This window comes from Vanessa cardui, chromosome 15 (genome assembly GCF_905220365.1).
Source record: "Vanessa cardui chromosome 15, ilVanCard2.1, whole genome shotgun sequence".
Classification (NCBI taxonomy): domain Eukaryota; kingdom Metazoa; phylum Arthropoda; class Insecta; order Lepidoptera; family Nymphalidae; genus Vanessa; species Vanessa cardui.
Window position 1 is genome coordinate 4,896,771 of NC_061137.1, and position 23,078 is coordinate 4,919,848.

The 23,078-nt window shown below is 30.4% G+C and overlaps 4 protein-coding genes across 5 annotated transcripts in view; 1 reads left to right on the forward strand and 3 right to left on the reverse strand.

Annotated features, from left to right (window-relative positions):
• The window catches only part of LOC124535623 (fasciculation and elongation protein zeta-2), a 40,304-nt gene extending 34,744 nt beyond the window's left edge, over positions 1-5,560 (reverse strand). Inside the window, exon 1 of the mRNA XM_047111896.1 lies at positions 5,096-5,560. Coding sequence (XP_046967852.1) covers positions 5,096-5,505 — 410 coding nt within the window. The 5' untranslated portion in view covers positions 5,506-5,560. The remainder of the gene's footprint in view (positions 1-5,095) is intronic.
• Positions 5,561-6,431: 871 nt separating this feature from the next.
• Positions 6,432-9,394, forward strand: LOC124535611 (dnaJ-like protein 60). Its single transcript, XM_047111880.1, has 6 exons — positions 6,432-6,611; positions 6,681-6,774; positions 6,847-7,016; positions 7,500-7,664; positions 7,758-7,860; positions 9,084-9,394. The coding sequence occupies exons 1-6, from the start codon at positions 6,550-6,552 to the stop codon at positions 9,180-9,182; spliced, it is 693 nt and encodes a 230-aa protein (XP_046967836.1). The 5' UTR covers positions 6,432-6,549; the 3' UTR covers positions 9,183-9,394.
• A 2,324-nt stretch (positions 9,395-11,718) lies between these two features.
• Positions 11,719-17,400, reverse strand: LOC124535848. Its single transcript, XM_047112237.1, has 5 exons — positions 17,284-17,400; positions 16,205-16,289; positions 14,030-14,213; positions 13,205-13,416; positions 11,719-11,964 (listed from the first exon to the last, which is right to left on the reverse strand). The coding sequence occupies exons 2-5, from the start codon at positions 16,279-16,281 to the stop codon at positions 11,760-11,762; spliced, it is 678 nt and encodes a 225-aa protein (XP_046968193.1). The 5' UTR covers positions 16,282-16,289; positions 17,284-17,400; the 3' UTR covers positions 11,719-11,759.
• Positions 17,401-18,830: 1,430 nt separating this feature from the next.
• The window catches only part of LOC124535590 (arylalkylamine N-acetyltransferase 1), a 94,802-nt gene continuing 90,554 nt past the window's right edge, over positions 18,831-23,078 (reverse strand). For both annotated transcript variants that reach the window (XM_047111850.1, XM_047111849.1), the window contains exon 5: positions 18,831-19,117. In XM_047111850.1, coding sequence (XP_046967806.1) covers positions 18,934-19,117 — 184 coding nt within the window. In that variant the 3' untranslated portion in view covers positions 18,831-18,933. The remainder of the gene's footprint in view (positions 19,118-23,078) is intronic.

Sequence of the window (23,078 nt, forward strand, 5' to 3'; positions counted from 1 at the left end):
ATCTTCGCGAATTGTAAGACGCAGGTCATTCAACTTAGCCCGCATGAGTGGGTGATGCGATGACCAGTCTTTACCCATAGTTTTAAATCGATTATCTTTCATTTATACTCTGTTACGTAGTTTATATGTTATCATATAATATTACAAATAAGTGAAAATGGATAAAAAATACACATTACAAGAAAATGAAACTCACGTCCATGGTCTTGGTAATTTTATCCATTCATCATGCCATTTATAAATATGTACTGAAATTTTACACTAAAAACTATTCTGAAATGTACCAGGTATAAATTTTAGGTGTATTGGTTTAGTTCTTTTTCCGAAGGACGTTCCAAAAAAATTTCTTCTCATTTTTTTAGTACCGACCATACAATTGTAAACAAAAAAATAATCATTAAGAGTGTGATACAATATTAACTGTGATAATTAAAATTTAAATTTGAATAACAAAACAAGCCGTTGTTTGTTTAACGGGTGATGTGAATTTCTTACTCTGAAAAAGTAACTAGATTAAAAAAGCTACATTAAAAACTGTACAAAGAGAAGATTGACTGAATAAAACAATGCAGCCGGAACATTGAATTGCTAAATACGCCGTACGAAAGTAGAAAAAACAGTAACTTTGTGCCAAATCATTACAAGTGTGCAAATTATAAGCTGCAGACAATGAGCTCTGCTAATTGGTGTCGTATATTATCTAGGACGTGCATCCGCACCGGATAAACTGATACCGATGCAAACTGTCGCACAAAGATAATAGATATGAGTAGATAGCAAATTAACTCATTGCATTCGAAAACAAATGAATATTCCTTTGTCATTCAAGAGTACCTCTATGAAAGTCGGGGTCTGGAAAACATGATACAAACTGACTTATGTCACGACAAGCACCCGCATGCTCCATACTAAGCGGAATCGAACCCATATTAGCGCGGCACACAAATGCAGTCACCACTAGACTGATCAGACGTCAATTACAATTATCGTATGACTAATTACTACTCGAAAACATAGCATACATTTATTGCGTATCGTTTGAGTATAATTCTTCGAAATCAAAATTAACATAGTAGCTAAAGCCGTGACAATTAACTGCTACATATTTATAATTCAGTAAAATTACGCTTGTGGATATAATGGGCAGCTCGATGCCACGACTCAATAGAACACATAACACTATGCACGACGGTCTATTTAGTATTTATTATCTATATTGCAATATATACTAGATAGTTGATATCTAATTTCTGCTTATTTGATTACGATCATATTTAAAGCTTCAACTTTGTTTTGTTTGCGTGTTACATAAATAACAATTACATGATGATTGGTGCGTGAATAAATATATCGAACTGCAATACTATAATATTTTTTTTCAATTAACAATCTTTTTAGGTTTCTTCACAATATTCGACGCTGTATTATTAACAGTATAGATATGGTTTTAGAAAGTTATCCAGGAAGGCCACATTAATTAAGTAATTAAAACAGACATGCGATAAGTTTTCGCTGCATCGGTAGTATTTACGTTAAAACGTGTTTGAAAATTGAGACGAAGACTGATACTGCGGTTTTAAAATATGTATCGTTCACGCAAATAAGTGTAAGGTCAAAGGATATCGAACACGCATTACTGTTACCTATAAAACTGTGTTATTCTACAAAACTGTTAATCGAAAATAATGTAATAATAACTATTATTGCGTTCAAGGTTCAGGTTAGAAAATAGCTTCACATTATATCAGTTACTAGGTTTCTCTAGTGATCAAGAATCTTGTGTTTACTCGAGCTGATGTATATTTTTATAAGAATTTTATGATTTTTATCCATGTTGTTGTTAGTTGTTTTCTATTGCAAATTTAACGAATATTATACAAATATTTTTTTACTAATATTCAACGTGTTTATATAAGAAAACAACCGCAGATCGGTAAAGGTTTTTTATTTATTTTTTAAATTGACTTAAACCAACTAATTTAGAAAAAAGTTGTACTTATAATATATAGTTCAAATATTGTACTAGTAATTAGTTATTTGTTTCCAAATTATGAATGCGATTGGTATTTAACAATTTTGGTATGAAATTTATTTATTTAAATCCTAAACATCGTTTAATTCTTTACATTTCGTTAACATAGGTAATTAACAACTAACTCTTGTTTATATTATAGTTTAAGTTATTTAATTTTAAAATAAAATTCATTTTTTTTCATTTCATTTCATTTTAACATTTTCATTTGTTTTAGTAATTTGATCAATTTATACGGAATAATTATTAATGAATATTTCTAGACAGAACATCAGTAAAAGCTCAAAGATGTTGCAAATGTGATAGCAGTCATCATTTGTATTCAACAGGAACTGCAACGAGGCGGACGTGCGTCGTGTGCCGCGATAGATGTTAATACACGGCGCCACAACGTGAATAGTAACTTCGTTTGAATAAATACATTAATTTCAGTCAATGTCTTTAAGTAGGCAAACTTAAATTATAACATTAGACCAGATGCTGTGCTATATTATGAATTACTATCATTACATATTATAAAACAGAGTCCCCGCCTGTGTCTGTCTGTCCTAATGATCGCGATGAACTCCAAATATATTGAACGAATTTTCAAGCGGTTTTCACTAATAGATAGATGGACTTAAAAGGAAAGTTTAGGTATATATTTTATTAAGATTTTGAGTAAATAAGTAAAAAAGAAACGACAATTGTTGAACATTTCAGAAAAAAGCATAAAAAATATATAAATAAAAGGAAAATAATAAAAAAAAACTTAGGTCCACCCGTTTGAATTCCGGACGGGCCTCTGTAGTAGAGGTTGATGTAATCCTGAAAAATTGTTTTATTTACATTCGTCTAGATTTGGAAAGGTGTGTATGAAAAAACAAAGAAATATTATATCAGACTAACAAAATAAAATATTATTATTAATTTACTTTCTGCTTTATAACCAGTTATTTGACATATAACATCAGACATCTGGTGTTGTCGTGTCATAATAATCGCGTTAATTTAATAATATGTTGGCTTATACATTTTGGGATATTTTTGCAATATTGGTGAAGGGTTATCCAGTCATTTGGCAAGCCATATGGAGGTCATTCAATATTCGGCAAGGTGTTCTTGGAATCACACAAGGTGGTTAGAACATCTGCGCGCCCTGCATTCGACAAGAATCACTACAGAATCAATGCACCTGTTTAAAATAATACGGATGAATAATTTTCAAGTAACTATGTATTTCGGACATTTTATCTTATTTTATATAGAGTTTGAGTACCTGATTGGAATAGTATGAGGGAATAATTTTCGAATATTTAACTCAAAAAGGAAGTGCCAGCAATGGGATTGGATTCATTGGATTATTTTGTTATTAAAGCAGTGTTGTATGACATTTGCTTAAGAACTAATGTAGATTTATGTAGTATTAGCTCACAATTGTGCGTAAGGCCAACCTCTAATAAACTATTTTTACTGGGATAGATAATCAGTGCAATATTATTTCCATAGAAAACGATATATTCTATCGGATTTTAATGTTAATATTTTATATGAAATTTAAGCGAATTTAATACTACGAATAAGTCAGGATTTCCTTTCAAATATCTTCGTAATATCAAATATTTACAATTGATGATTAATAAATTTACTAGGTGACCCACTATTTTTTTTTCTTATTACAATTTAAACTAATAAACACTTGATATTATATTGTTCAACATCTGCTCATAATTAGATAAATGGGTTAATTGATTCCTAAACGCTGTTACGTTTTTATATCGATATATTGTAACCCTTAAAATGTTCGAAATTTATAAAGTTTATTGGTTTTCCCGACATACTTAGTAGCATTTAGGTCGTCTGGATTCGTTCCAAAAGTTTAGTTTGACATAAAAAGGAGAAACTTATGTTTACAAAACGACGTTCTTTATTGTATTACGTTACATTTTTATTTTAAAATATTACATATCTTAGAAAATAAAACAGCTTATTTATTGAATTATTTAATTAACTATGTATGTGTATAAGTAACAAATTCGTATAACAAAAGATTCAAAGTAACAACAGAAAGCTTCTCGCTAAGTAAAACAATGGAGAGATGTGGTACTTGTGGGAACATCGCTATTATGTTAAGTTTCTCATAAATAAGAAAGAACGTGTAAGTGTGACCATGAAGCAGTCTTGAGACAAGCCTTTTGAATGTATTCTTTGTCTAGCTTTTGATGGAACTGCTACGTGTTCGTATAAAAGGTGAAGCTTCATAACATAACGTATACGCCAACGTTAGTGAATACATGATCATGGCCATCGGCAAGCTTATATTTCTTATATAAGATTGTATATACACGTATGTGTATACACAAGTAAATCTTTTGAATTACGATATGAAATTTTATAAAATATGACTTATGTCAATAAATAATCCTTTTGTATAAAAATGAATCTTGTCCAACTCAAATTAGAATAAATGAGCACTTATACTCAATAATGTGATAATAGGTACAGATGTTTTCAAGTTATGCGTAATATTTAAGATACCTTTATTATCATTTTTATCGATCGCTTCTTCGTTTTAAGCTTTGGGACGAAAATCGACCTATATTTGGCGCATATCAATGGCACAATTTCTTTTGAATTATATAAGTTGCAATGTCTTCAGTTATTGATAAATACAAAAATAATGGCAAATTTATATGTTTTTATTATTTTAATAGTTATGCCTGTAATTTTTTTTTAAAGATGATAATACTACGTCGTATTTATTGGATCTGATCAAAGCAGGGCGCGACTGGATGCGTCATCGTTACCCTCCACGCACCCTCTCAAACACCCCCAACCAAAACATTGATCGATCCCGCAACTACTAACGCCATGCGCAAAGTCCGCCCTTTTTGTTTATGCTTCATAAATTTTTCTAATAAGAACCCTCTATCTTTATTACTGGATTATGCAATGTAGGAAAGTACGGAATCTTGAATATTACATTGACCCTCAAAAAAATGAAAATATCTAACGACTGAATCGATGATATCATGATCGCGATCCAATTGTAAACTTGTTTAGTGATAATTAATATCTACTTACTGGCATTCGTTCATTATTTCCTCCTGAGAACGAACTTGTACTGGAGCCAGCTTCTCCACGCTTTCTTCGTAATTTCCAAAACACTTTGTGATCTTCTCGTCAAAAGTGTTCACCAAATCTTCAAGTGACCCGGAGAAAGTCTCCGTAAAATTGTCGCCTTCAGAGTTCTGCATATTATCCTGTTTACACTTCACCGGTCTGGGCTCGTCATTATCGTTGATTTTGTTAGAATCGGTTTGTATTTTTACCATCTCACTCTTAAGGTTGTTAATATTATTGAGACGTATGTCATTCCCATTTATAGTCTTCTGTGGGTAGTCTGCTGTCGAGAGACAGTCATCCGCCTCTTCGATTTGGGCAAGCGGCGCCTCGAACTCTAGTTCGGCCATCCTGCCAGCCGCTTCTCGCATGACCGTACGTCCACCCGCGCCGATTATCGCGCGAACACTGCGCCGTACTGTGCCAACTGTGTCGCGTCGGCTCTATATCTATACATAAATTACTATACTACGGAAAGAAGCATCGTCAAGCAAAATGCAATCTGCACATAGTTTTTAAAGCAGGTGACTTCAAAATCTTAAGCTATAATACATATTTATTTATCTTAGAATACATTCTGAGGAGTTGTCATAAATGTAGATTTTTAATGATTTCAAAAAGCCATTTGGTACAATAATTATATAGATGATAAATACAAATACAAATATGCTTAAGAGCCATAATTGTATTTAAATTTTGTATATAAATTGTATATAATAATAGTATTTTAAAAATGTAAAATACGTTCGATCTTTGACCGATACTATATTACTTCAATTTCCTACTTTTACCTTTTCACTTTTCTAAAGTAAAGTGTTCAATTTACGTTTTTCTATTGTTTAAAAATTTGATTATTTTGATATTTTCTTTTTTCTAATTTTGCTTTCTTGATTTTCGTGTCAATATTTCGCGGCAACAATTTGAGTTTACTTAAATGTTGCCACTATAATAATTATTAATAATATGATAATTAATCTGAACATTTTTTGTAATTATAGAGTAAAAGCAAATATTAAATAAAAATGTGTATTAGAAATGATTACGTGATAGCAAATATTTTGATAACAATTTAGAATCCTCTTAGAGTCGTAACAACATTTAAATAGTAGTTAGTTTTTTTTTTTACATATTTAATTATGACAATTAATAAAAAATTTAAACGTCGTCAATTTTAATGTTATATTTATATAGATAATGAGGCTTTTATAGGAGATTTTAATATTTAAAAAATATTTGCCATAGGTAGTTTAAATATCTTTTTTTTACCAAAGATGAAAGTTATGTTAGTAGCTGACAATCATGATTTTTGACGTTGACACTACATCATTCTGAACAAAAATAGAAATTGCCAAAAAATACAATGAAAAACATTCAACATGATACTAAATTAAATTTTGGCCTTTGTTATAATCGTTATGTATTTTATTAAAAGAAATACTTTATTTGATTCGGCGTATAAATTTATGAGATTGTATAGGTAACATATATCATTAATTTAAGAAGAAAATATGGTTTGAAACTAAATTGTAACAGATTTTTTTTTCAGTTCCAGTAAAAAGACGCACTATGAAGTTCTTAACTTACAGAAAAACTGTACGGATAAAGACATAAAGAATGCGTTTATCCAGATGAGCAAAGAGGTAAATACATGTTAATACATTGTAGTATATTGATGGTAGTTATATTTGTTTGAAAATATGTATAAATTTCAGTATCATCCAGATAAAAATAAAAATGAAAAGGCTCAGGAAAATTTCGTTCGTATTGTTGAAGCATATAATGTCCTCGGTAAACCTAGCAGCAGAGCTCAATATGATCAGATTTCAGACCTAGATAATCAGAGTGCCTATTCATATGTTTATAAAACAAATCCATCTTATAAGTAAGTATTAAAATAAATATCTATGTTATTGATTTACAATTCCATTCATTTAATTGGTAATTAATATACTTCATTTAAAATTGTCTTGTTGAATCGGTAAAGGTCAGTAATTTAGAATAATTTTTATCCAACATAGGTATAAAAATTGAACTGACATGCTTAACTGAGATTAAATAAGATTCAATAATTAGAATATATCAATCAAAAAATATGTATTGTGTAATAATTTAACCAGCAGTGTTACCATGATCAATAACTTTTGCCAGTTTAAAAAAAAATCATACATTATTTTTTTTTTATTGTTTTATAATTTGCACACCTTCATTTATTTAAGAAATTTCATAAAAAATGTAATGTATCCCTACATATATTTTGTGCCAAAATAGATTTCTTGGTGTTGATTAATATTGTTATTATATAATACTTGACTACTTGACTTCTATCTATGTTGTACTTGGAAAATATATATGTATTTGTTTACAGCTGGAGAACTACATACCATGCACAATCTAATTATCAGAATTATAATGAAAAAACAGATTCTTATTATGGTGTGAAAGGGTGGAAAAAGATATCCAATACTGATTTGATTTTGATTTGTTTTGGTATCGCTGTCGTAGGTGTCATTTTACAAGTTGTTATTATCAGGTAAATATAAACTATTTCATATTTACAGTTATACAATTTGTGTATAAAATACTGTAAATAGATTTAATTTAAGTGAATTTTTACAATTTCCAGGGAGTCTTATTACTTCCATCGAAAGAAAAACGACGATAAATCTATTAAGCTGGCTGAAGAGTTGGAAAAAGTCAGAGCAACTGCTAGGGGAAAAACTAGAGACGTAATTAGTATTTTGATTATTTTTGTTACTTAGGAGAAATTAGTAATATATAATCATATAAAATTGACTATGAAATCAATATATATCTTTCAAAGAAGTTTTGAACAGTTAATTTGAAATTGATATATGTGTTTACTCATGAAGTCTAAATCTATATGTGATGTAAAGCAAATCTCATACAACATAGATAGAAGTACTTGACAGGTGTACATATAACTTTTAATTTATACTATATTTAGCTACCTAATACTCATTATTCTCAGTTATCTGGTCTTCTCATTAAGCGTATATATCTCATTACAATTTACAATTTCTTCTTCTTCCACATTAATCTTTTATCACCATACAAGTTTTATGGCAATTTCTGGTGGCTAAGACTAGGCAATTATATATATTAAAGTTGCAAGTTATGTTAGTAATGGTCAACAAATCATCTTTAAATTTCAATGGCTTTGATATCAGTATTTGTATGACATTATCAGTGATGTTGATTGACTATGTTGTTCTCATGCATTTTTATAAATATACAATATATAGTGTTGTAAATAAACTAATAAATGAACAATTCAATGTAGTTCTGTATTTTGGTTTGAAAGGTAAAAATAAAAATGTGCATGCATTTTTATTGACATACATAGTATCTTTTGTATCATTACATTGTATAGAACAAAGTCGTTTACCATTGTCTGAATCGATGTATACTTAGATCTTTAAAATTGCGCAATAGATTTTGTTGCGATTTTTTTTCATAGATAGAGTGATTCGAGAGGAAGGTTTTTGTATATAATACATGGACAATATAGTAAAATAGTGATAAATTTAGTGATGTGATGACGCAAATAAACAAATTCTGTAATATATTTAGTACAAGCATTGCACCCATTTGAAGCGGATTGCTAGTGTAATATAAATGTTTGTCTGCAAAGAAATCTTTGTGTCCTTGAAGCTCTGTTATTTCTCTTGGAATTTTGGATTATTTGGCCAGTCTATTATCCCTGTTATGAGATTTAGTGTATTTTATTACACCAAATAGTGTTATATCATACCATTGATTCAGAATGCTGACTTGATATAAATTTGTTTAAAGCTGTTAAATCTTTACTAATATTTAGTTTAAGTAGTCTATAGATATTTTATATTAATTTCTTGCGTTGTTTATTATTAACAGACAAAAATACACATCCAGGAAAAATTGTCAATGTATGTATTTTTTTATATTTCAGATGCAAACTCAAGTATTGCTGGATAAAATAGTGACAGCGGCGAACCCAAGCGTCGCCACAGCTTCACTTGGACAGACGTTAGCGGAAGATAAAAAGTGATTTAAATTTCTAATTCAAAATTTATATATTTTTGACGAAATAGATTTTACCTTTATCGAATTGTCTTTGTAAATATTTATAGTTTGACTTACTGGTTTAGATGGGTATTTGTAAATTTGATGTATTTTTTGTAAATATTTTCGAATGTACATAATATGTAATAACGTAGTATACGAAACATTGCATTAAAGTAATTTTGTAATAAAAAAATATTTCAATTATTTTATTTCGTAAATCTAAAGTAGTCTTAGTTCTATATTTTTCTTTTAGTAAGTTAACTATTAGTAGTAGGTATCTTTATACAGCTTAATAGCAAATTGTATGTGTATATATTCCTACTAGTATTCTTTCTGTAGTATGAAGTATGCAGTAGTCGATAAAATATTAAACTTTTGGCCGCTTTCCTTCGATAAGACTGACTTGCATATTGTGTCGGCAAACGGGACTACACTCAGTTACGCAGACATAGGCGCCACCCCCCCACCAGGGGGCCCCGCACCCACCAGTGGGCCCCGCCCCCCACCAGGAGGCCCCACCCCTCCTCCTCGGCTCTCTACTTTATATCATGTGCGTGGTTTGTATACGTCTATACTTACTTTATATATAAAAATATTTGTATGTTTGTTTGCATCATGGATTTGGTTGGTGGCGCTGCTATCGCTAGGCGCTAAGCAAATAAAATTCTTATTTTACCCGAACAAAGTGTGGAAGGGCAGTTAGTATTATTACAAAACTCTTATTTTTCAGTGACGCATTTGCCCCTATTTTAGTCTTTACGGTAATGATTACTATTAAAATTGCAGAGACCTATCAGAAAAGTGTTTCGTTCAATCTCCAGTACCAGATAAAGATTTTGCGTTCAACGTACCTCTAGATAATGTGAAAGTTACTTTATACGAAGTAATAAAGAAAATTGTGACATACGCTTGTTATTTCATAAAATAATTTTAATAAAACCTTTTTTTAGGTATACAACGTTAATTTTATACGATGTTCTATAGGGCAGATGCGATATTTTTATTTTTGTGTTTATTTTAAAGTACTCCATATAGGATCGACCACGAGTATATTAAAAATTTAAAACACCGTAATTTACCGCAAAAAATGCGGTTTCAAAATGTCAAATTTTCGTTCGAAAACGGATCTATATTTCGTATGACGTCACTGCTGTCTGCCACTGACCCACTGATCGTATGTACTTGTTCTCACTCCTGACTGATTTTCATACTTATGCATTTTTTCTCGATCTTTGAGATACTTTATTGGAAATTTTTAAAACGGACTATCGATACTCCGAAAGAAAGTTTTGTTGACGTATGTTTAGTGCCAATGTGTTCACCTACTTCATCAAAGTTTTCAAATAAATGGTTTTTGACTGTACATTCTGATACAAAACTGAGATAAAAGTGACTTTATACTGAAAAGAGGAATCTGGAGTCTGCTTTGACAAACACAACTTCTATTTTAATTCAAAAAACGCAATTAATTTTAGTTTCAATGTTTATTTTTTTACAACTATAACCTCAAATAAGTAATCATAACAGGAGTGATGTCATTGAACGCTAATAAGTGTTTTTGAAATACGTCCCATTTCACGTTACTTTATTTCGTAATTATTGTTAAAAAAACAAAATTATATCAAATATAAAGCTTGCAGTAGCCCTTCTTTTATATTTTTGTTTAACATTTTAATGGGTAGATTTTCATAAATATTATACTTGCATGTTCCCTATTCTGTTGATACAGAACGTTGAAACAATATTCAAGGAAATTATTCTGGATTATAAATTTCTGCCCTCGCTTTCGTTTTCATTTGAACACGTTTTTATATTATATTATTGAGTAACTAAGTTGTAACTTTCTCAAGTTCTGGTACCTGGAATCTGGAATATAGATATGCAAAAGAAGTTAGGTTTAATAATCTCTAAATATTCTCCTCAAGAGGAGACGAGAGTGCAAGATTCAGTTATCCAGGGAAGGGCCAGACCAGGACCTTGTATTGCCATTGACATTTTATGCAATTTTTAATTTTGATACCAAATAAAAAAAATAATGCGTTATAACTGACTCCGCAATCTCAAAAGCTTAGACTATCTGTGTAAACCTCTTTACAATATTCTTTATATAAGTACACTCATACAAAATGATATCACTATTCTATTGTTCAAAACGCCATTTATTCGTAACCTAAAATAAATATAATTTATTATTATTCAAGTTCCAATGATAAGCGTCAATTCAATATCAATTGTTGTTTACTAGTGTTTTGTTTTCTTGAAGTTGCAAAACACTAAACCTAGTTTAATTTTACAAATAATTACGCGGTCATAATTCATTAACAGATCATCTTGGATGCGTTTTGATATATTCGCATGTTGTTTGACTATCAAAAATATCTTCGCTAATTTTATGTTTTTTTAATCGATATAAATTAGTGATTGATCTTTTTTTATCGATTTAAATTGGTGAGTGATCGATCGATATCGATATCGATAAGATATCGTTGCTTGTTACAGGATGAAAGTGAAAAAAATAATTAATATTTTATAATTACGTTTATTGTAATACTGATAATAATTATAACGGAAATAATTCTTTTACGTATACACTATCTTCCAAATGCGGGGGCTCGGGCACTATTAGCGGTTTTCCGTCCATCTTTATATCTCTGTACAGCGCTTTGTAATAACATGTGTAACCATATTTTTCAGCTGTCATCGCTGAATAAGCGCTTGATGTGTCAAGACGTATTAGTCTGATACCTCGTGCTCTTACAGCTTTTCTGAAATAAAATGATTGTAGTTAGAGTTCCTATCTATTATTTAAATACATACATAAATATTAATTGATGGTTGGGCTTCGTGCAAGTTCGCCTGGGTTGGTACCACCTCATCACTAGATATTATATATTAAGGTTAACCACCTTTGGTTATTTAAAAAAAATATCTTACAGTGCCAACGTCTACTTGAGAGAGTAATCAAAACCAATGGCCTATTTGCCAATCTGTTTAAATAGCTAAAAATACAATAAATTTATAATATTCAGAAATTCAGTTGCCCTTGTTTGGCACTGTTTTTAAGAAGTATTATCCAAGTATATGTTATATTTATTATAACATATACATATATTATTTTATATTAGTCAATTCAGGAAAGGGATTTTTCCGTTTTACTTTTGAACGCAAAGTACACTAAAGCACCGTTTCTAATATGTTTAGCGCAATAAAACCTTTAAAGGAATTGTATTTAGTAATTTCTTTATTCCGATTCATATAAAAACCGATTTGTTTAAATTGAGTTTTCTATCGATATCAAACTTAACACCTCATTAGACATTCCAGATAATTCTAAAATTATTCATATCAACTATTGTTAGTTCTGAAATGGCAAATTTCAGTTAGTGGTACGTCGCGTAAAATTATACGCTCGTTGGAATTCGATACGCTGCTAATGTCAGTACATTAGCAGCGTATCGAATTCTAATTTTGTATTTTTTTGAGATGAAGTATACTTTACATAATGGAAACTGAAACAATAATCTTCTTAGTGACCATATCTGTTAAAATTGAAAGAGCAATGGACTAAGTAACGATTTAAGGACGATGAACGGATGATCATCTTGAATGACCTTTGATAAGCATGTTACGACAGAGATGAGCATTTCAATTTAGTTTTTTGTATATTGTGTATTTTTGCGAGTTTGAGTTTGAGTGCTTACATGAGGCTTACGTACAGTTTAAGTAAAGGGTTATTATCTTATCAAAAGAACTGTTATAGCATGCTGTACTTGAGCTATTAGTAAATTGCATGGAGTATTTTAACTCTACTCAACCTGTATGGGTCGAGTTTCAATAAAATTCTGATCTTTTTGTGGGTTGAAGATTATTTTTGAAAAGCTACGTCCAATTGATCTCGTAATATGCCATAAACGAAAATAAACAAAACGAGAATGCAGATTTAATTTGTCAAATCACTCACGTGCGTATCTATCAATAAGCTTAAGTAGTTTAGTAAGAACTCACTCGGTTTCTTCTGTTAATGCATTCATGATGCCTTTTCGTCTCCAATTGTGATCAGTTGCCGCGACTTTTACTTCTACCAGTTTTTGGTCGTGCGGAAATTTTTCCCACAGCTTCGCACCACTCTCCCGCCGGGCCAATATGTAGAGGATTTTTTGGAATTTCGGATTTGTGCATTTTTGGGCTTGGCTGAGTAAGTCGTTACCATTGTCATCCTGAAAAATCAACACTTATTAAAAATATTTTAGAATTATACACATGATTTTTATTTAATAAACGTATTATTTAATAAGCTTGAATTTTTTTTATTTTTTTTTTATAATGTAATAAACTGATTCAATAATATTAACGACATAAAAAAATTGTAGTTAACTTTGTTATGGGTAGAAAGGCTCTAATTTTAAAGGGTTATTTTGTTATGTGAGCCCATGTATTGCCTGAAACAGATCCGTCACAGATATAAATAATTTTGAACAGGTTTCGTGAAGGTTCATTTGTGAGGATTCCCACAACTGTTATTCTATCGCTAAACATTAATACTATATATTTAATATATTGGCTCACTCAATATGTAAAGGAACAAAAATATAATATAGAAGGCTCATTGAGAGAGTAAGAAGGGTTTTAGGGTGCAGTGGCAGTGTCTATGGGCGAAGGTGAAAACTTCCTATAGAATATACCATTAACATTAATGAAACTGCAATTTTAGCATATACTTACGTAGATACCTACACTTCGAATAATATTTGAGGATACTAACGTACTTTCGAAACAATGGTTCCTATTTAATTAAAAATTATAACAAAATAAAAGGATTAGTTATAATACCTCCTTCACGGGACACACCCCATTGATCAAAGCTCCAATCACGTTGCCATCATCGTCCGTAGCTTTAAAGGACAATCCTTCTAATAGTGATCCAGTGCAGTATTCGTCAAGTTCTGGGCATGAATCGGTTTCTGAGGTACAAAGACCAACAGTACGGTTTAACGGTTCATCAATGTAAAAAGTCCTATAAGTAAAAATATTGGGTCAACTATTAAGCATATCTATAAAAGCCGCTTTTAAAAATAACTCATCTGAATAAATTGATGTCATTTGCAATGAAAAAGAAAACATACGAAAGTATAAGAAAAATGATTTTAGGCTCAACTTTGAGGTTTATAACAGTCTAATAAGGCTGTTAATTAAAAAAAAAAACATACATTTTAGGGGACGTATTATCTTATCAAAGCTTTTGGTTTTGTTTTCATTGGTCTTTTTCGTGGCTTCCGATATAAAAAAATAAATAAAATCGGTCAACTATGATAACATTACTTTTTTATCTATGATAGTTAAAATTATTTTATATCATAAAAAAACATTATGAAAAAGGAGCATAGAAAACAACTGCTGCTGAGTTTTATAATTACAAGGTTATATTCATTAATGGTAATTATGACTTTATTATACAAATAGTACATAGTGTATACATACTTTGTATTTACTAAAATTAAAAAAAAAATACGAGACTGGAAATATACAACACTAGCAATCGCAATATAATTATTAGAAGCGAGTAAATTGAGAAAATAACGATTGCATATAAATTATACGTGATCAAGGAAAACTGTTATGTGAGTTACTTTACATTTTGTTTAGTTTGGAAAAGCCGGCGAATAAATGAGCTACTTGATGGTAAGTTATGTAATTAGTTTTGGCAAAAAAAAATAAAGAAAGATTAAACCATGATAACGCCATCTTAATCTGAGATCTAAGATGACACTTTCCTTGTGTGTGTATTTACTTCCTGGCACTGGGTAATTAGCAATGAAAGCCGAAATCCAGGAATATATAATCTATCTATATTTGAATGAATAATTAATCAGTGGATGTTAACTGCCCTAATTGGACATAGGCTCTACCGCAAGGTAAGAAATATGTTTCAGATTAAACTTTGGACTTATTATGCTTGGTATAATTGTATGATACGGGTTATTATAATTGTGAGATAGAAATCGTTCGTTTATGCGTCAGTTTACTAAGACCTTAAAATGTTTCAATATTTTATTTATACTTCGAAAGATTTAGTCGTTTGTCTCCTCAAATGAGGAGCAACGAAAATCCGACATTTCGAAAATTTTGTAAAGAATAACTGACTGTGAAACGGTTGAAGGGATCTAAACCAGATATTTTTCCTTACCCCGTCCTTACTTACTTATACTTTCGTCCTTAGTCCCATACACCTGTTAGAGATCCTGTTAATGGTGGCTATGAAAAAGTATTTTTAAGGCTCAAACAATCAAGTTAGAATTCGGTAACGACCCCCTATGAGAAAGGAAAGCTTTCTACCTTTGATTTCAATAGGTAAAGTATATATAATAGCATTTTGCCATTAAATGTTGAATATAATTTTGGGCCTCACACAATGACGTTAGAATTGAACTTAATGACTTCACTTAACGTAAGTGACATTTTAATATGTATATAATTTTTACAATTTCGTTTAACCTGAATTCCAATCCAAAGGAGATGTGAAACTGAATAATTCATATGTCTAAGTTACAGCAACCTTATAGGCCTAAAAATGTTATAAAGCTTATCTCATTGTTATTTATGGTAGAAATATGGTGCTGTTAAGAATAATCATGGTTACTAAAATTTGATTTATTGTAATCAACTGTACAACAAAATATATATCCTAAAGGTCGGCAGCGATGACTAATAAAATATGTTGCCAGCGTTTTTTTTTACTGTCATTAGCTGGAGATATAGTATCCCACTACAAAAGGACATGACGTAATTTAATCTGATGAATTTCGAGATGGTACTTTTAATTTGTTACTTATTAATAAGTAAATATTCAATCAACATGTAGGTACCAATTGGTTGTGTTGCATCACCCTGTAGCGGCGAGTTACAAACAAGTGCATGTAAAAAAATATTCATAAAAAATAATGTGTCTCGAAGAATTCACTATTGATAAGTTTAAAGTGATAATAATTAAACTATCTATATACTAACCTTTTTAATAATTTCATAACAGATTCTGCGTCTTTTTCTGTTATAGGACTGATGTTATAAGGTCTCTCTTTCGACATTGTTTTTCCTAATAAAATATAATAAAGATCATTCAATAATGTACTTAAAAATATGTGGTTATATATATTGTTATGTATGTCGATACATATAATATAACAAGAATAAATCAATGGGAATGTATATAAACAAATTAGATGGCTCTACAGATATAACAAGTAGAAAATAACTCAAAGTTTTTGGTTTACGCTCAGGTAACACTGCTGGTGAGTTTTCGTGTGTAACTGTTTTGCTTACAATTTACTCGTAACTCATTCTGGCGATTAAAACAGACGGCACCAGAAAACCTACAAGGTTGAAAGAATGAAATGGAATAGAAAAACCATCAAATCCTATTTCTTAACAGTATCTATATAAGTTATTGCTTTTACGAGTCGTAGGACCTTAAATCAGTTTTCTAATCAGTTATTTTACATTAAGAATAATAGTGTGCATTTATTTATTTAGCTATTTAAAAACGTTCATGTAGTTTTGTAAAATTTACGCGCACTCGCATCGATGAGATAAATGTTAAAATTAGATAAGTCGTATAATAAAAACTAATATATTCATTTTTATATTCGTTACGCGTTGAACAACAATTAATAATACATAAATGTAGAATAATAATGATAAAATAAACAGTATGGATGCAGGTCTGTATAAATTATTAGCCATTGTTTGTTATCGACTACTTTATTTATATCTAAGTGTATCGTGGAACTTGTATTGATTTGGGAAAAACAATGATAAGTTGTAATGTTATAACATATACAATATCATATATAATGATATTATTACCTATTTGTGTCATTTTAAAAGCTAAAATACTCGATCCATTGAAATTAATATGTGAGTTTGAGTGAGGTGAGTCCTGAGTAACAAGTAAAATCTTGTTTATAATAGTATTAGTTTTTCTATAAGTACAGGCAGTTGAACAAGGTACTATAGCTACGTCGCACGATCAACAAATCTTGATATTACTACTCTAGAAGTATAATATACTATAAGAAACACTAACATACCTTTTATAGCATTTCAATTTGACAAAAGATAGAGTTTGTCACTTCACTTTGCAATATACAGTCAATGTTTTGAGGCCCGCACGACCAACGTGTTTTGACTGCCCGCTCTGAGTGTTAACGGTGAATGATAAAAATAGTACTACGTATGTTAAGGCCAATACCTGATAACGTATGAAGTTATTATCAATACAACTATCATTACGTTTAATGTACCTACACATTAAAGCTTACATTTTTGCGTAAATATATGTAGGTATATTTTTTAATGTTATTTATATATATTCATTTGATTGACGTTATTTTTTTAAGGTATCAATACAAATGTAATTCTAGAAATAATTAATATAAGAATCTTGGACTTATTCCTTAACCTCAAAATAAGCAAATAATAAAGTAGGCAATATTAAGTATAGAAAGATCCGCTCCTTAAATTATTGTAATCAGTCGCGTCATCGCTTTGGTATTATCTCATTTCATACTTAAAGTAAACCAATACCATTCGATACTCATTCGTTGCGATTTTTATATCTAACTGAAATAATTTCAATTTGACTTTTATTAATTAAAACCTAATTCGCCTTATCTTCTAATATTTATCAATGAGACGCAACGTTTGTAGTGTGTATAATTAAATTTATAACGCGAGGAATAGTAAATCAATTGTCTATGGTAAAAAAACCAGTTGTGATTACTTATATTCTATCAAAAACAAGTATTTCAATTGCTTCTCGTACTTGACAATGTTTTAGAAATAAAAGAACGCATATATATTTTATATATAGTTTATTTTAATACACAGATATTATCGTATATATTCGAAACATCTACATTAAATAAAATTGATCACATTACAAGGATTTTTGACTACGGCCACAATTGACAATAGGACAGCAATAACAATAGAGACAGTAACACATGTATATTTATTAATTCCATAAAAATAAACTACAAGGAACTACTGTGAAGAATAAGGCTACCTCAACCTACAGTAGCACTTATATCCGATATCAATATTATCATTACATAATTTTGCTATATTTTTTTGTCAGGCGTCATCTTCCTCGATTAACTTTGCTATTATTTTTTGGAAGGCGACTTTATTTTGAGTTTTTTTTTTCATATATTTATAAGTGCATATTAACACAATATATACATACAAAAGATAATTTTATAAAACTAAAATATACAATTCAAGTTTTTTTGACAGATATTTAAAAAACTTTTTGTAAATTAAAATCTTTGTTTGTATCACAGCTAAGTCATAATTATTAATTGGGAATTTCTGAAAACATTTCTTTGCAATTTTTTAAATGGCATCATTCAGGACATGTACAGAAAATTATTAAAGTCTTACTAACAATAAGTGATATACATTAATATTTTCATAATGAAGAAGAGTGAGAACAATTTACAGGTTATATAGCTACGTAGGGATTATTTATTGTATTTTTTATTTATTTATATTGTTTGATGAGTACGTATTGTTATATGTCGTATTTATTAATCAATAACAAAACAGACACGGAGAGATTCCCCATTTTTTTTTACTTTTATGCGTCATTTTAACAAATTAAATTGCAAGAATTCAGATTATGTATACTAAGATTACAGGTAATTGTTTATCTTAAGATTTTTTATAAAGGTGTTACTTTAAATCTCTTTGAGATACACTCTGCCTTCAAGATGTGGCGGCTCCGGGTGCGGGGCGTAGGGCAGCTCGGAGTAGAACAAGCCGTACACCTTCTTGTACTTGAGGCGTTCCGCTGCAGCGGCTGAGAAAGCAGAGGTGGTGTCCATCCGTAAGGCGCTTGCTCCCAATTCCTTTGCTATCCGTCTGTAAAGAACAGTTAACGTTAACTCGGTGCAAGAATACTGAGGCGAGCTTAAAATGGGAAATTATACTAAGCCAATAACTTAGAATAATGAAAGTGTTCTAGTTTTCAACATATTGTTGTCTTATAACAGCGGGTTTTGCAAGCAATCAGTGCTTGCGTGATAATAAACATATTAATCAAATAATAATTAGTCATTTGCTATCACTTGTCTTAATTATACACAGTACTAAATAATATTAATTAGCGTAGCTTGTTACATATTCCGGAATCGAAAGTTCAAATATACATAATATACATACATTGAATCTAACAGTAGTCGCATTAGCATGGCTAGCAAGAAGTGTCAGCTATTCATCACTACATAGTTTAAAACAAAGTCGCTTCTCACGGTCTGTCAGCCCCTGTTTATGCATAAATCTTTAAATTGATATTTTTGGTATATTACAGAGTTCAGATGTACGGATATAGGGTTTTGTATTGTCTTAGAACAAAAACGTTGTGGAATTTATATAATGATATCGTGTAATATATTTAGTATCAGCATTGCACCCGTGCGTAGACGAGGCGGCTTCCTAGTATTATAACGAATTGATTAGCGGGGCTTCCTAATGTCACATATTCCGTCCCGATCCGACCTAAACTCTTCTATATAAAAACTGAATATTGAAAAAAAAAACAAAATGATATCCATAACATAACCCTAAAACATTTATTTATTCAAATTCCGATATCGTTTATGTAATGTTAGACAATGAACGGTTCTCGTGTAGCTAATTGCGTTTGAAAACGATTTAACTGTATTAACCAAGTTGGCTAAATGGGGTGTCTTATTGAAATTAAATCGTATTTCAGAGCACGCAATTAAAAGACCGGAGATACAAATCATGTAACAGCATTTAAACAATTTATTCACGAAACATTGTAACCTTCTAGTCATAAAACAAAGACCGATTTATTATTACAGTTATGCTCTATTTGTCTCAATATTTGTTTATCTACTACATACAACAACAGCCTGTAAATTCCCACTGCTGGGCTAAAGGCCTCCTCTCCCTTGGAGGAGAAGGTTTGGAACATATTCCATCACGCTGTTCCAATGCGGGTTGGTGGAATACACATGTGGCAGAATTTCTACGAAATTTGTCACATGCATGCATATTTTCCTTCACCGCTGAGCACAAGGTGAATTATAAAGACAAATTAAGCACATGAATCAGCGGTGCTTGCCTGGGTTTGAACCCGCAATCATCGGTTAAGATGCACGCGTTCTAACTACTGGGCCATCTCTACAAAATAACTACAAAACCGCTGAACCGAATTTAATGAAATTTGCTAGGCAAACTTGGACTCCAAGAAAGGCTTCGGATACTTCTTTTTGCTTAACATAGTGCAACCGACCCCTAAATCGCGAGGGACACCGTGGGCGGCTACCAGTACATAATATGATCCCATGTGTAGAAGCAGCGCTCGTACAACAAAAAATATAAGTAATATTGATAACTGACATTTAAGGTGTTCTTTTTTACCTGTGCCAAAACTGAACAATTTAAACTGAACAATACCAGACACAGAGAACGATTAAAAACGATTTTTATTTATTGCCCAAAAAGACTACACTTAACTATCTTTAAATGGTTTGACCTACGCCATTTTATTCTAGAATCTATAAATATAACTTTAAGCTACGGTTAACGAAGAAGTATTATTACTTAATGTAAGTACGATAATAAATAAAGGGCAATATAAATCATAGCGTAAGTTTTTTTTAAATCTTTTACAAATCACGCTTGTGAAATTGGAACCAGATTTAGTGTACAATATTTCAATGCGTGTTTTTTTTAACTTGAATGATTAATTATATTGATCAATGTTGCATATCGATCATATTAGGTAATGTATTCAAGATGAAACGCTTCGTTTCTATGGATGGCCCAGTGGCTAGAACGCGTAAAACTTAACCGATGATTCCGGGTTCAAACCCAGACAAGCAGCACTGAGTTTTCATGTGCTTAATTTGTGTTTATAATTCATCTCGAGCTGGAAGGCGAAGGAAAACATCGCGAGGTAATCTGCATGTGTCTAATTTTAATGAAATTTTGCCACATGTGAATCCACCAATCAGCATCGGAGTAGCGTTTACAATTATTTACTATAAACTGCGGCCATGTTTGTTTAATAAAATACATTGATTGTAAACATTTAAAGTAACTCACGTTAACATAGATTCTAAATTACTTTAAACGTATTTATATACACACATATATATTGTTTTAGTTCGAGGTAACCTAATTAACACTACAATTCGTTATTAAATAACGGAAATGTCAATCATATGGATGAAAATTAAATTCAATTGATTTAATTTTACTTATTTAATTAGTGATTATTATAATTCACAGAAAATTTAAGTGTGTTATTATATGATGTTTATCGTATATCTTTCGTTATTGTTAGGTATTGTTTAAGGGTCACAAGTCTTAAGGGCGTCGCGAAAGTATGCATAGGCGATTCCGTGACGTTCCTCAATAAAGGATTGGTTACTGTTGGTTAGGGTGGAGTGCACATCATCTCGAGGGAGCCTCGTATCCCATGGGGGGTTGTGTCAATGACTTTTCCGGAGATAATAAACTTAGGATGTGTATTATTTTCTGGTTAATTTGTTTTTCATTCTAAATATGCCTAATATTCCAAATTCTTCTTTATATTCTGGGGCTGCTTGTTTCTGTAGTGCGTCGGGTATGTTCGCAACGGTGCAAGTCAACTGTTTCTTTGCTACTATTCGTAAAAGACGTGGCTCTTTAGTACTAAGACTACGGGGTAGCACCAACAACATCTTAGGTATGATCTTTAATAGACTGGATTGTGTATATGCCAACCATTGCTGTGCCATTTCAAGTGGCATAGAAAAATACTTAAAAAACTTACCTAGGAAATAAGTTTTTATTCTTACTAACAAAATGAGTCGTTGTTACTTGATAAAATATAAATAAATAAATAATAAAAAAATATATATATTAATTCGCTTTTTAGTTAAATATTTTTTTAAAACAGGCTCCAAACAATCTGTAAGGGAGTCAATGATTATTTAATATTGAAATTTATCAATTATCAAACTTTCGCAAATAAAAAGAAAACGGCATCATTCAATTGACTTTGACTTATACCATAAATTGATAAAATATAATTTACATTAACATGATATGTAGGTATATACTTTATTATACATATGTAAAGTAATATAAATGTTAGTATTTTAGAATCTACAGTTTAGAATTTAGATACATATTACATACGTTTGTATGAGTAATGAATAAGAAACGAATTGTGACGACGAATTAAACGAACACTTCCAGAAAAATCATTATTTAAATCGAATGCTATTCTTAAAATAATAATCTTAAACAATTATAGCGCGATTTAAAGAACTAGTAACGCCATCTATGAACGTAAAACAAAGTAACAATTTCATATATGAACAGTGACTTTTCACAGAATATACCATCCAATAAGCATTCTTTCGATACGTTCATATGGACATACATTCACACTAGTTTTATTTAAAAACTAGTGTGAATGTATGTCTTTCATTTCCTGTTGCAGTAGGAGAGAACACGTTTCTTATTTATCTTACAAAATATATGAGTTATTTTAAGATAGCTATAAATTTTAATATGCATAATTGTGCAGTCTTTTAGAATAATAATTAAAATGTAACGTATTAGATTATAATTACGCAATTTGCATATGCACGAATATTCTATGCAAATAATTTGATATAATCTATTGATTAAATTGTATTCAATTAAATACTCGAATGGAATGGATAGATTAGTACATATGTCATAATAACAACATTTTATTTGTATATGTGTTATGTAATATGTTTGTTTTGAAAAAGGATTATAGAAATCATAAATTCTTAATTATGAGTTATATTATAAGTACTTTGAACACTTTAAA

Excerpts from the sequence above, each read along its gene's own strand:
- LOC124535611 (XM_047111880.1), top strand. The coding sequence starts at position 6,550 with ATGTATTTTATTAAAAGAAATACTTTATTTGATTCGGCGTATAAATTT. Across the intron at positions 6,612-6,680 it reads AAATTTATGAGATTGTATAG|TTCCAGTAAAAAGACGCACT; the intron begins GTAACATATATC and ends TTTTTTTTTCAG. Across the intron at positions 7,665-7,757 it reads TTACAAGTTGTTATTATCAG|GGAGTCTTATTACTTCCATC; the intron begins GTAAATATAAAC and ends TACAATTTCCAG.
- LOC124535848 (XM_047112237.1), bottom strand. The coding sequence starts at position 16,281 with ATGTCGAAAGAGAGACCTTATAACATCAGTCCTATAACAGAAAAAGAC. Across the intron at positions 14,214-16,204 it reads GTTATGAAATTATTAAAAAG|GACTTTTTACATTGATGAAC; the intron begins GTTAGTATATAG and ends TTTTACTTATAG. Across the intron at positions 11,965-13,204 it reads GCATTAACAGAAGAAACCGA|AAAAGCTGTAAGAGCACGAG; the intron begins GTGAGTTCTTAC and ends ATTTTATTTCAG.